Source organism: Coloeus monedula (genome assembly GCF_965178545.1).
Source record: "Coloeus monedula genome assembly, chromosome: 22".
NCBI lineage: Eukaryota > Metazoa > Chordata > Aves > Passeriformes > Corvidae > Coloeus > Coloeus monedula.
In genome coordinates, this window is record NC_138802.1 from 3064926 (window position 1) to 3079245 (window position 14320).

Here is a 14320-nt window from a genome sequence, read left to right on the forward strand (position 1 = left end):
AAGCAGCCCCCCAGCTGGAGCAGCCACCACGTGTGGTGCTGCCCTGGACAGTGAGAGGATTTTTTCTTGCTTTTTAGTTCATCAGGGGAAGTTTTCTGCTCGTGGACTCCTCCCTGTACCTCCTCATGGCCTGGAGGCTCCCCATCCTCTCGGAGACCTTTATCTGATTTGGGGTAGTGAACTGAAGGCTGGTTCACAGCTCCAGGGAAGAGAATCAGAGTCCTCACACCCAAATCCTGGTTTATATGCCCGGTTTGTGCACCTGCACTGCATCACTAAAGTTTACACTGAGGAAATCACTTGTGGGTGATGAGCACCAGCCAAGGCCGGGGTGGTTCTGGCAGGAGCCTTTGCAATGTTTGTGGTTTTTTCGCTTTGTTAGAACAAAATTTAGCAGTTTTAGAGTCCCTGCTCTGCTGGCACAGAGGTCAGGCTGGGATGGGGCTGGGGGAGAGGTTTGCTTCAAATTAATTCATCTCCCCCAGGTTTGCTGGGGCCTGGTGTGGATCCCCAATTCCTGCGTGTGTCAAGAGAAATCTCCGCAGAGGGAGAAGGGAACAGCAGGTGCAGCCCTTGAAAGGAGGAGAAAGCCCATTTCTTTTCTAGAAAATGTGAAGGGCAGGAAGCATCGAGGCTGGGAGGAAATCGAAGGAAAAGTGGGAGCGAGTGGAACTCCAGAACTGACACAGGAAGGGGTTTGGGAGACCTGGGTTACTGCAGGAACGCTGTCGGGTTTGGGGTGAAACGCGGTGCCTGTGCAGCAGTTTTGGGCAGCAGTTTGGTCAGGAAATGAAGGTGACAGTGTCTGAAAAGTCAGGAGACAATAACTAATGGCTGATGCTACAGCAGACAGCAATAATTAGTGCCAGGCTAACGAGCAAACACTGGAAAGCACAGCAGGTTCTCCTGTCGTGCCCCAGTGTGCCCCGAGCGGCTCCGGTGCCGGTGGCTTTGTGCCATGGGCTGCTGCTGACACTGGTGGTGCCCCTCTGAGGGGGTTCTTTTGGAACTCGTGGCTCCAGGTGTGTAGGAACCCAGAGTGCCGAGAATATTTCTCTGCCTGTTTTTAAGGGTTTTTACCCCCCTGGACACCACTGGTATAGCTTTAAACCTTGGGGAAAATTACCAACAGTTAGACAACAACTAGAAAATACAGTGGTGTGAATTAGGTGATAGACTACGATGTGAGATTGGCACAGGGTGAAAAATTTAGAGGTTTTAGGCTTCTCTTTATAGTAAATAGATAAGAGTAAGAAATATCAAAATGGAGGATTGTTGTTGTTCTCTAAACCTTCTTCTCCTTCTTCTACCACTCCATATTCTGCAATAAAAGTAGTTTGGATTGATTGGATAGAAAATGCCGCAGTTCCTGCCCGTGTTACTGAATAATTGGTAGGAAAGTAAAAATAATGTACGTTTTTAGTAACTATTGGTTAAAATGTCTTTAAAAGGCTGTGTAAATCTTGATAATCAGGCTTTCTCGCTCTCACTCCTACTTTACTTCTTTCCATGCTGTACCTGGGTCACGCTAGTGGCTCAGTTTCTCTGAAAAGACTTAATAAACAACTATCTGGAAGCATTGAAACTAAAGAAGACACCTTGCTTTATCTTTTAAACTCCTTGCGAGGACTTTCAACAAGTCCTCTCCCCTCAGGAGAGACTCAATTTATGGCACAATAAAGTGTCACAGGTGGGACCTTGGAAGAGTTTTGTGAGGAGAGGAGGGAGGCCTTGGTGATTTCCAGCCTGAGGAATGACAGTGGTTACCTCGAGGGGAAGGGAAGGAGCTGTGCCCAGACGAGCAGAGAGGCTCTGGGTGCTCTGTGGTGCTGATGGAGCTGCCAAGGACAGCCAAGTGCCTTCCCTCCCTCTTTCCCTGTGGATAACTCCCAGAAAAGCTGAATAATTTCATTTTGTGCGTGAAACAAAATTTGGAATTTCTGCTTGACGGCCACCGGCGCCAACTTGGAAGCTTTTTATGGTGCTGGAGGGCAAATGGCACCTGAGCCAAGGTCCTGGAGCACAGAGAGGAGGAAAACTGGTTGCAAACTGGGTGAGAACCATGAGGAATTGTCCTTTCTGGAGAACCCAGCCGTGCTGGAGCTGCACATTCATCTGCTTCTGTTAAAGAAACACACAGCTGCTCTCTGCCTGCACTTATTGTTTAATTCATTCATGCTGCTTGTTGGAAACACCATCGTTAAAGTCCTTCTGGGGCAGAGTTTGCTTTAAAGAAAACTCTCCATGGAAAAGACTTTCCTTTAAATTTAGTACAAAAGAAAAGCCCAACCAGTTTTATTTATAGATCAGGGCATGAGAGATTTTCAGTGCTCAAGCCAGTGCTCTATCTCTGTTTCTCCCATAAAAACATGGTTAGCATTTTTCTCATCCTACCAGAACAAAATTCTTTTATTGAGATTTTTTTTCCCTTTGCTAAAATGCAGCCACTTGAATGAGGGACAAAAAAATCCTGGACTTACCCACTGAATAATTTAATGAGCTGTGATTCTGTTCTTGGGTGATGTGAGCTGGGTTTTGGTAATTCTTTAATAGATCATCTCTTACTTCTGTGAGTTTGGGACAGTTCATACACCTAAGGCTGTATTTCCCAGAGATCCATACCAGATGTGTGATAAATTTGGGAGTTTTATTAATCTGGAAGCATCCAGAATTTCCTTGTGGAATGTCTGCTTGTAGGAGCAGTGAGAAAATGGGTAAATGGAGACGTGGTCAGAATTTTGGCTTTCCAGAAATCTGAGTGATAAAATGAGCAGTTTCATGTCAGTTTGTGTTTAATGGGAGGGGAAAATGTTTCATTTGGTTTTTTGGTGAATGACAACACTGCCAACACATTGATTTTTATTTATTCACAGTTAAATGCAGAATTTTGGGTGTCCTTGTTTAAAGTGATGTTTTTCCCTTGCCTGGTGAAGGTGGGTGGTGATAACCAGGTCCAGCAGTAAAAATTAAAGGCTAAGGTAGTTATTGAGCAGAACTCTCACCTGCTTTGCTGGCAGGCCTTTCACAGAGCTCAGTGTCAGCTCAAAAAGAGCTGCAACTCTCAACTGCTTAAAAAATAAACTGGGGACAATGGCTGCTCATTCCCTTGCTGAAATTTTGACATTTTTCCATTTTAGTACTTCCCAGTCATTCTGCAGCCCTTGTTGTGCCCTCCCAGCCCATATTTAGTGGCTGACACACTTCATAATCAAATGTTTCACCGCCTGGATGGTTCCCTCTGCTGAACTTTGGGACAAAATCACTGATTGTGACTCAACTTCCCTTCCAAATGTCCAGTCCTTTCGTGCTCTGTAATCGAGTCACATTCTGGGTTGCTTGAGAGAAGAGTTAAAGAGCTTTTAGTAGTGATTTTACAGAAAAAATGTTCCCCATATGAAGGAGTGCTGTCCCTTATAATGCCCCCAAGCAGCTGGAAGTGTCCAAGGCCAGGCTGGATGGGGCTTGGAGCATCCTGGGATAGTGGGAGGTGTCCCTGCCCATGGCAGGGGGTGGGATGGGATGGGATGGGATGGGATGGGATGGGATGGGATGGGATGGGATGGGATGGGATGGGATGGGATGGGATGGGATTTAAGGTCCCTCCCAACCCAAACCAGTCTGGGCTTCTGTGCATGGGCAGATGCTGAATGCAAGGGCTGCTCTTATTGGAGCCATTTATGGAGGAATCCACGGCTTTATGGAATGAGACATCTGAGACTCTGCTCTGGGAAACCTGGGGTGGAGCTGGGAAGGAAACCTGGTCTGGCTGTGGAAATGGGGGGGTGGGGAGCTGCAGCCACTGCTGGGACAGGGCTCCAGCCTCTGTGGTGGGGGTCTGACTGCCAGAGCGGCTCCAGGTCAGGCAGAGAAGCTCCCTTAACGAATTTAAATCGTTGTATGGATGATCTCACTCCATTATTTTTCAAGGAGCTTCTCAGTTCGCTCTATTTAACTTTATAATTCAGAGAAATGAAACCATTTCCCCATCTCACTCGTACCAAGGGAGCAAAACTGCAGCTGAGTGGCCATGAAGCAACTCCTGATGTGTGCCAGGGCACTGGAAGGATCCAGAATGAGAACAGGAGGAGGTCTGGAGGTGTCTGTCAGGACAGATGAGTTTGTGTGGGTGGGAGGTGCCTGCCTGGGCCCTCTCTGCTGTTCAAAGGCGGTTTGCTCTCCAAGCAGGAGCTCTGCCCAGGTGTCCTGCACAGCTTTGTTATTGCAGAGGGGGTAAAAGCCACCTACTCACACCTAGAACATGTTTTACTGCTGTATTCTTTCACCAGGGAGGTGGGAGGTTGCCCTTCCAGCAGCAGAGCGGGCAACTTGGGCACAGTAAATGAATGAAACACAGTTCTGGGGAAGGCCTGAGAAAACAAGATGTCCCTTCCTGTCAAATGGCTTCGAGTTTGCAGCTTGCTGTGCTGCTTTTTTATAAATCACCTCATCCTTCATTCAGAAACTTTATTCCCTTCTGCTATCACAGAATCCCACACTGATTGGGGTTGGAAGGGTTCTTAAAGCTCATCTCATTCCATGAGCAGGGCAGGGGCACCTTCCACTACCCCAGGCTGCTCAGAGCTCCATCCAACCTGGCCTTGGACACTTCAGGGATGGGGCATCCACAGCTTCTCTGGGCACCCTGAGCCAGAATTATTCATCCAGACTTCTGTAATATTTTCTTTTTAATGCCAGTTAGAAAGGCCTTTCTCTCACACAGGATGTAAACCACTGCTTTCAGGCTTTTTGAGGAGGAGGAGGAATAGTGAGTGTCTGGTGCTTTCACACCCATTCCTCCCCCAAAGGTTCTGCTCTTTCCTCTGTTTCAGCACAAGTCTTCCCAGGAATGAACCCAGTGGAACATGAGTCACTGCAGGAACCAGCGCTTGGGCGAGGTGGGCTCCTGGCTTATAAATGGCACAATTGTAGATACAGGAGTGCAAGGCCTGCTCTGCTTGGAAAGCTGGCTGGAAAATAGCAGTCATGAGGTAGACAGGCATTTATACTCACAGGAGCCATGGGCTATTTTGTATATATTTGCATTTCATTTTCTAACCACGCTTTTGGAGCTCGGTTTTTAACTATTCATTGATGAGCTTATCAGGGGCTGCACCTCACGACAAAACCGTGGTGTCCCTGTGGGGCTGCCACAAGCTCTTGTTTGGCCAACCTGTGGGCTAAGAAGCCACCAGCAAGGTGAGGGAAGCCTGATGAGCTCCCTGCTAAAGGTTTGATGAGCTCTTTAATTAACAGAAGGATGGGAGGGTGTGTGTGAAACTCGGGGTGTCTGGATGCCAAGAGCAGAACTCTGGCAGTGTTTGGCCGTTGCTGTTTCAACCCAAATCTCTGAGAAGAACGAGTAGTTTGTCCTTCCACCTGTAAAAAGAAACCACGATAAATGTGCATTTGTGAGTGGGGAAAGGTTTCTCTCTCAATTAAAGCTTCTGCTCGTTCCTGGGGGGTGAACAGGGTCCCCCTGCCCTGGGGGATGGGGCTGGGGAGGAAGCACTGCAGTGACTTCAAGAGTTTTCACCTCCTCCGTGGAAATGAAGCCAAAACCTTGCTCAGTTCAACACTGGAATAGTGGGGAAAGGAGAAACGGGGTTTAGCAGCCAGAACACGGGAATGGATCCCTGTGATGTGTAAATTTTGTCTTTCGCCTTCCTTGAGCTCTGAGCTCTCCTGTCCTGCCCTGGATGGTGGTGTCCTGTGTGTGAGAGTCTTTCTGGCTCAGCAGTTATCTGCAGCTGATGCCACATCGGGGGGAGAATTTATTTCTCCGAACATTATTTCGCGGGGATTAAAAGCCGTTTTTAAAAGAATTCCCACCTCGTTCTAACCCACAACCACACCTGACAGGTTATGGGTGGGACAGCAGCACACGGAAAGGGGGAACACGAGGTGATCCAAAGGCTTGCCTGGTGGAATTCTCCTCAGTTTGGCGAGCTCTGCCCAAGGAATGAAGTTGACTCATTCTTCCTGGATGCGATCCACCTCTCATGGAAATCGATGGAATTCTTTCTGCTGCGTTTTTAACACATGTTCTTACAGTTACTTTCTCCAGCAAGCCCTCGTTTGTAAATCTACATGAACTCTTGGTTCCCTGCGGTTAAAAATATTATTTTTTTCGGTAGTGATGGACCAGTCACTCCAAGAGTCCCGTAAATACTTTCCCATCTCTGGTTATGATCTGCAGAGCCGAGCACAGGAGCTCTTTGTGCTCTCTGCACTTACACGATTTCATTGATTCCTCCTTTAAGGTCAGCGGGGAGAGTCCTGCCGGGGGGCTAGGGGGGGTCCCCAGCATCGGGGCTGTCCCCCCGTGGCTCGGACCGGGGGTCCCGGGGGGGCCGGGCCGGTCCCCCCGCCCGGGCAGCGCTGCCGCAGCCTGGGGAGCGCGTCCCTCCCGCTGCCCGGTGCGTTCCCCGCTCCCTCGGGAGCGAGGGATGACGGCGACATCACCTCACACCCCATCAGGTTTTTGCCTTCCCCCCCCGGCCCGTGAGTTATGCTCTGAACTGCCTTTTTAAAGATTTTTTTTTTTTTTTAAAAGCTGCTTTGTATTAAATGAATAAAATATGTGCGTGTCCCGTCGGGTCCCTGTTCGCTTCCATTCCGCCCCTTTATAAAAAGGAGTTAATCAGGAATGAGTTGCCACTGGCTTTTTGCAGTTTATCGCATTCCCCAGAGGAGTTTTACATCCTCAGCTCGTTGGATCATCATCTTTTAATCCTAAAAAGAAAACTCTGTGTGTGTATGGGGATGTTTGAACGCAGAGATCCCGGCGCCTTGTAAACAGCTTTTTTGGTTGGGTTTTTTTTTTTTTCAAACCCAGTAAGAATTTAGGTTTGCGTTTATTTTATGCTCTCACAGATGCTTCTGGTATCAAAATCTCGCCGCTTTAATTTGTTCAGCTGTGGAAGAACAGCGTCTGTCCAGCCCCGAGAATGTTTTCAGGTGTTCTGGGAACAGATAAATGTTTCCGATTTTAGAACGCTGATAGTTTTTAAAGAAAAAGGAGCATTCGGAGAAGGGTTTGATTCTTTACTTTTGCTGTTTGTTAGAAGGAAAAAAAAAAAAAAAGTGTTCTTAATTATGACTTGCGGGGTGGGGGGGATGCTTGGAAAGCTCCTCCAGAAGAGTAATTCTAAACAGTGAAGAAGGAAAAAAAATAGGAGGAAAAATGCTCTATGATGTTTTATTTTAATAATCCTTTGCAGGCATGTGAGCCGTGGTCTGAGGGGGAAAAAAAATATAAAGAAGCTTCAGGAAAAAGGCACGAACAATACCGCCTTTAAACCCAAATCTGCGAACTTCTGAGAATATGCCCTCGTATTGAATACACCGGATTTCTCTCCCGAGCGAAGGGGAAGGTTTTGTTCGTTTGGACAGTCTTTGAATACTGTTCTAAAACTTCTTTCAAGTGGGAACTGAAGAGAGAAATGTTAAGTTCTGGGAGGAGACAATAAGTTAGCATCTTTGAGCGGGGTCCCTTGCATGCAAATCAGCCTTTTGGCAATTTGGGGAAGTTTAATTGGAAGGTGGGAGCGAGGAAAGATAAGGAAACGGGATCGGCAGGAGCAGCCCCGCTGCTCGCTGGGGGTCCGGGGGGAGGCCGGGCCGCGCTCCTCACCTTGCCCGGGGACCCCGGCGCAGCCCCCGGCCCGCCCCGTCGGGCATTGCCCGTCTCCCCCCGCTCCCCGCGGCAGCTCCCAAAGGTGTCTCGTAAATAAATCCCTCGGTCTAAAGTTTCTATAATTTTCACCTAATGAATTCTTGTCGCCCCTTTTCCCCCCCGCCCCCGGGACTCGGTGTCAGGCCGGGCCTCGCCAGCCCTGGACGGCGCGTCCGCGGCTCTTGGCTGCGCTCAGCACCTCCTTGGGATCAGTGGTCGGGCTCCTCATTTCCCTTCGCCATAAAAGGTCTTGAACTCAATTAATAGCTAATAATTATCCAGGCAGCCCCTCCGCTGCCGTCCTGAGCGGGGAAGCGCAAGTAAAGCAGGCGCGGAACCCGCGGGGGCTCCGCGGCTCCTTCACAGCGGGGACTCCGCGCCTCTGTCGCGGTCCTCGGGGGTAGCGGAGGCCTCCTTGGGTGTCCCCTGGGCCCCCACCGAGCTGCTCTTGGGGGGTGACCCTCCGTCCCACACAGCCAGGGGCAGCGGAAGGAGGGGGCAGCGAGGGGACGCCTCCCGAGGGCTCCATCGGCGTCCCCGTGGGAGTTCGGGGAGCCCCAGGGGAGGGGAGTGACCAGCAGAGCTCTGCGGGGACGAGCGGAGAAAGCTCCGAATTCTGGCAGGGCAGCAAAAGGCGTTTTGGGGTTCACCCCTTGCCTACCCCCAAAAGATTTAATTAAAGCAAATCCCTCCCTGGCCGGAGCCCGCGCGGGGTTGCGGGCCTGGCTCGGGGCTGCCGGGGAGGAGCGGGGGGTCCCGGCGGCCAAGGGAACCCCAGGAGCGGGGCTGCGGGAGGGGGAACGCGCCCCGGCCCCGCCGCGTCCTGCAGCTCCCTGCGAGCTTTGAATCGGGGGGAGTTGTGTTAATTCAGAAGGAAAAGGCGACGCCGATCGTTGTGGTGCCTTCAGAATTCGGCTTTTCGGCTGGAAAATGCTTGATCGAAAATTGCGTCCCCGATACCTGTTTCCCAGGGCCACTTCCCGCGGGAGAGAACCTCCCCAAAAAAGCCCCGGGGGAAGGAGAACCCACTGCCCTGAGAACCGGGGGCTTGGGCTCTTTCCATGACGAAACTCTGCGGAATTACAGCGCCCATCGTTCCCATTTTGCTTTCATTTGGCAAGCAATCTCCGAGCAAAAATATTTTGATCAAACGTCTAAAAAAATTGCTGTAACTCCTTAATTTCCCTTCATTCCCAGAGACCGTCACGATTAAAACTGCTGTGTTTACATCCCCAAAACTGTCTGTTCATGGGAGACAACACTGCTCGATGTCTGACGATTGTAATTATAATCATGTTCAAGTTAGATATTCAAATGTAAATGGTGCTTTTCTTTTTCTTTTCCTTTTTTTTTTTTTTTTACGACTTCTTATTTTAGGACGTGAATTTTTACCTTCGCCGGGACCAGCAAGGCGCAGCCTCGCGTGGTGGAGTGTAACGAATTCGGAGGAATTCTTAGAGCTGAACATGTTTTTTGAAAAATCTGAAATGGCAATTTACACGGTGTTTTTTCATGGCCGGGGGAGCCAGTGCTTTCTTCTAGAATTAAGAAGAAAGAAAAAAAATAGGCTGATAACCTCATTTTGATGCACAGACGGGTTTCAGTGCAGCTGGAATACCGGGGAAGAGAGGTGCAGGACAGTGACGTGCAGGCACAGGTTATGCAGCGATATCGACCTTTCCCCCTGTATTTCATCTCTGAGGGGACCAGCAAGAGTGACTTAATTTCTTTATTTTTTTTTTCCCCTGTACAAAATGCAGCCATTCCTGCCTTTCTCACTGGTGCTTGTTCCCCCGCTTCTCAAAGGTTTTCGGGTAAAAAAATTAATTTAAACCAATGAGAGCTTAAATAGGTCACTTCAGGAAAGGGTCTGGCGGGGTGGAGGATGTGACACCCGCACTGAGCTCCATCACCCTCTACCTGCGTGCAGAGCTGCTCTGAGCCACCCCGAGCGGCTCCCGGTGGCACCGGCACCGGGGGGAGGACCCTGCCGGCGTCTCGCCACCTCCTCACAGCACGGGGGGGAGGGGGGGGTGGACCGAGGCCACCTTTGGAGAGTTTGATTTTTGGTATTTTCATGTTTTTCGCCTCGCCCCGGCCGCCGGCAGAGCTGCTGCTGGCAACGCGAGCTGCCCCCGCCGCCGGCCCGGGGCGAAGGATGCTCGGCGGGGACTCCCCCCGGGCCCGCCGTTGTCCCCGCAGCCCCGGGGGTGGCCCGGGGCTCCCGGCTGTCCTTATCCGCCCCCTTGCGCCGGCTCCTCGCAGGGACCGGGACTCGGGGGCGCGTCCCGGAGGTGTTGGAATTCCTTGGCAGCGGGGGACGCGAGGCGCGCTGCTCCATTGCGTGGGTGCGAGGCAGCCCCGCATCACCCCGTGGGTGCGCTCCCGCCGCTAATTAGCGGCAGATTAGGAGGGAAAATCCCTAGGGAAGCGTGTGACATTCTCAGAGCCTGATCCGCGCGGGGCTCGCTGACCCCCGCGGAGCGCAGTCCCGTCCTGTGCCGCCGGGCTCTTGCGTAGTTTCAAATATTAATTCCCGATTTAATCCCGCCGCAACCGCGCGCAGAAACAAGGAGTGATTTATGCGAAAATCCTCGCCAAGGGGTGACTCGGGGCGTGCGGCAGCGCCCGGACGAGCTGGACCAGCTCAACCATTTTAATCTTCTTTACCGCTTAAAAATACTTGTGCAAAACAGCTCGCCCAGCGCCTTTCCCCTCTGCCGTGCCCCCGTGGGTGCCCACCCGAGCCCGGGGCTCCCGGGAGGGGCCACGCAGGGAGCGAAGCCGGGCAGCTCCCACGCAGCGCTTCACCTGGAGCGTGTGTTCCAAGCCCGCCTTGTAAAACACCTGGGAACACATGGCTCGTGCTGGAGATGCCAAGGAACCCACCCGTAAATTCCTGCCGCTCCAGCGCCCCCTCCCCAGAGCTGCGGGGAGCCCCCCACGCGCTGAGATCTCAATTAGCGGGGCGAGCATGGAGGCGCAAAGAGGGGCAAGGGCGGAGGGGATCGACCCCGAACAGGCTCATTTCGGCACCGCCCGCTTCCCTGTGCCCCCAGACCCCACAGAAACCCCTCGGCCCGGCCATGCCCTGCCGCCCTGGCAGCCCCGCGGGCCCCTGGCCCCTGGCACGCGCGGTGCAGAGGGACTTGGCTGCTTCTTTCCCTGCAGGAGACGGTTGTTAAGTCTCTGTGGAAAATCGGCCGCCTCCGGTGGAGTGGTTTTCCCCTTCAGCCGTCCCCGGGGTGCCCCAGGCTGGCCGTGGGCAGAGTTCCTGGGGAAGTGGCGGAGCACGCGTGGCTCCAGGCCGGGCAGGGCCCCGGCTCCCTGAGCCGGCTCATTGGCAGCCACCTGGCTTGACCCGGGAGCGCCCAGAAGCTTCCTGGCGCTTCTCCCTTCCTCCACGGTCATTAATTTGCCGTTCCCCGTGGAAGCGACACTCACTCAAACAGGTGCAGGCTGCAAAAGCCGGTGGCCGCCGCGGGATGCTCGCCCGGAGGGACACGGGGGGGGCTTCGGGGATCCCGGGGGGGGCTGCGAGGCTCTCCCTGCCCGGGCCGCACACCTCGCTCCGGGGCTTTGCTGAGCCCAGGAGCCCCTCTCCTTCCACGGGGGGCTCAGTGCCGGGATGCAGCGAGGCACCCGTGGAGCCAGGCAGAAGCCTCGGTGGGAACAGGAGCGTGTGCCGGGGACACGCTGTCCCCGGAGCTCCCGGGCCCCTGCCCTCGCCGCCAGCCCTGCCGCTCCCCGAGCTGTTTGGGCTTAGAGCGAGCTGGGGAGACGGGGCCCGCTCCCGGGGGCGGAACCGCAACCCCCACCCGTGCCGCTGCGGGAAGGGATCCCACTCGTGTCGGAGACGGCACCGTGTCCTTTCCCACACGCATCACAGCCCGCGGCCAGCACACCTCGGCACCGGCCCTTCAAAATTCGTTCTCTCTCTCTCTTTCTTTTTTTTCCCCCACCCTCTTTCCATAATTTTTTTAATTTTAGGGGATTTTTTTCCTCCCCTTTCTCCCCCTTTCCTTGGCTGGCAAAGCGGCGCAGCCCGGCCTTACCGCCCCGCTCCGTGCCCGCCGGTGGCTGCGGGAGCCCCGCTCCAGCCCGGCCGCTGCCGCCTCGGCCCGGCAGGAACGCGGCCGGAGCCGGGGAGGCGGCACGGGCAGACCCGAGGTGCCGGGGACAACCGGGGCAGCCCCAGCTCGGCGCCTTTCGATCGCTTCTCTGGGGCTTCGTTTGCAGAAGCATCACCTAAACCGTGGTCGATACCCCCCAAGTTCCCCCCAACCGTGCAACCCCAAAAGCGTTTTGTCTCTCCCCAGATATCCCCGAGCGGCTCCGCTGGAGCGCGGCTGCTCCCCGCAGGAGCTGATTCCTGGGGGAATCTGGATGCTGGGGATGCAGGGGGTTTTGGCAAAAAAACAAAAGCCGGGGCTCTGCGGGGCTCGGGCTGCGGGGGGGCACGGCCGCGGTGCCGGCCCGGTGCTCCGGGCCCTCCGTGACCTTCGTTCCCCGACTCGGGGACGGAGAGGCTGCGACCGGGGCATCCTCCCCTCGCCAGCCGCGGCTCTCCCGGCTCTATCCGGTCTTCTGCCAGAAGACCGCTGCAATAACAGCGAGAAATAACACGGGACGACGCTTTCAAACTGAAATCCGCCTGTCCCGGGAGCAGCTCGGTGGGGGACGCGGGGACAGCGAGCGTCCAGGATGGCTGGAAGAAATATTTCAATGAGTTGGAAACACTCGAGCTCCTGTTTCACCGGTGAGGCTGGGAAGAGCTTGTTTTCCCAACCTCGGGGTGCCCGGCGCGCCGTGGAACGGCGTCCTCGAGGCAGGAATTCACAGGCACCGCTTCGGCATTTTAGGCGACACGTGGCCACGAGTTCCCTTCAAACGGATTTATTTTATTTGGCCTCCTGCTCCCCCACCCTTCCCTCGAACGCCGGCTCCTCGGTAGCATCTGAAAGGCCCCTGCTCCCATTTGCAATTAAAGAGTTTATTGAGGAGGGGAAAACCGGTAATTAGCAGGAATATTCCCCCCCTCCCCAGTTCCACCTGCAGGGCAGGAGTGCAGCTGGCGGAATGGCTTCCAGCAGGGACCTGACGCACCCACACAAGTTTTGCTTTGTTTTTGCGGTGCCCTTCGGTGCGAGGGCTCCCCGGGATGGGTCCTCACCTCCAGCGCGGAGCGCCGCGCTGCCCTCACCCCATTATTTTATGGAATGTTTAAGACGACGCGCGTTTCTCCCTCTCTCCATATTAATCTCATTAAATCCTACCTTTCAACCTTCTTCCGTGACCATCTGACCTGGCCACTTGAATTAAAATAGTGCTTTCTCCGCAGTCAAAGCCAGCACATCAATCACCGGCTATTTACACTTCGCTCCTCTCTTCAAAGCGGCTCTGCCCGAGCGCTCGCTACCTCCGCTCGGGGGGGGCGGCCAGGTCCTGGGGGGCTCCCCGGCGCTCCGGGGGTGTCTGTCCTTCCTCTCCCCCCTGTCCTCAGGTGTCTGGCGGCTTCCCCCGTCCCTGGGGAGCGCTGCCCCAGCGCGCTGCCTTCCACCTGAAAGGCAGAGCAGAGCGGCCGCCCTCCCTCCCCGACCCCTCCCGACGGCCGCTGCCCGCGGGGTGCGGGGCCCGGGGCCCTCCCGGCGGGGCTGCCGCGCCGAACCGAGGGTAAAACCCCCGCGAACACCGACAACCCGAGCCGGGAACGAGGAGCGAAGCTGCCGAACGCCGGAAAAAATTCTGGTAGAAACCCGAGAAATACCGACAAAACACAACAGCGCGAGTTCTGTTATTTTAAAAGTTATTATTTTTTAAAGTTAGGCAACTCCCCCTGAGCCGAAGAGGGTGAGGAAGGAAAAAAAAAAAAAAAGGGTTAAAAAAAAGAGAAGAAAATAAAGACAGACACTGGTTAAAAAGTTACATAAATAAATATTTTTCAGATTAAAAACAAAAGCATGTCTAAACTAGGAACGTTTACAAGATGACAACTGCTAATAAACTTTCTCTAGAGCATTGCTATTTAGTAGTAATAATAATAATAATATAATAATCACCTCTTTATAGGATGGCACCTTGATCCTTAAATATTGTCCAGTGTGTAAGGTCAGTGTGCGGAGGGTTAGGAGCGGAGAGGGCTGATTTTTCTTAAAGGGGCAGATCAGGGGAAGGCTGTGATGGTGCCGGCAGAGAGGAGGGGGCAGAGATAAGTGGTCTGAGGAAGAGGATAGGACAAAAAAAAAAAAAAAAGGGAAAAAAAAAAAAAAGGACCAAACCAGCCCGATGATGATGAATACATTGGAAAGTTTTTTTGGCCCTGGTGAGGGTGTCAGATTGAATGCTCTGTGCGCATGTGCGAAGGTGTCCAAACTGACAATGCTGGGGAGATGAAGATAGTGTGTAGCTGCTTCTGGGCTCAAGGAGGAGGAGAGGAATCCACACGCCGACACGATGAGATCCAAGGCGAGGGCGAGAAAACTGCCCAAAAGTAGGTCCTTTCTCTCCCTTCTTCCGCGTACCGGCGGCGGGGCCGGGGGCACGGAGCCGGGCCGGGGGCTGCGCGGGGCTGAGCCCCTCTCGCCCTCCCCGCGGCGGTCGCAGCCCCGCCGCCCGCCCGCCCCTGGGCGCGGGTCCCCCCGCGCT

The 14320-nt window shown here is 53.8% G+C and overlaps 1 protein-coding gene across 2 annotated transcripts in view; it reads left to right on the forward strand.

The window, feature by feature from the left end:
- The first annotated feature begins 14107 nt into the window (after nt 1–14107).
- The window catches only part of PRDM16 (PR/SET domain 16), a 287456-nt gene continuing 287243 nt past the window's right edge, over nt 14108–14320 (forward strand). For both annotated transcript variants that reach the window (XM_082295866.1, XM_082295867.1), the window contains exon 1: nt 14108–14165. In XM_082295866.1, coding sequence (XP_082151992.1) covers nt 14129–14165 — 37 coding nt within the window. In that variant the 5' untranslated portion in view covers nt 14108–14128. The remainder of the gene's footprint in view (nt 14166–14320) is intronic.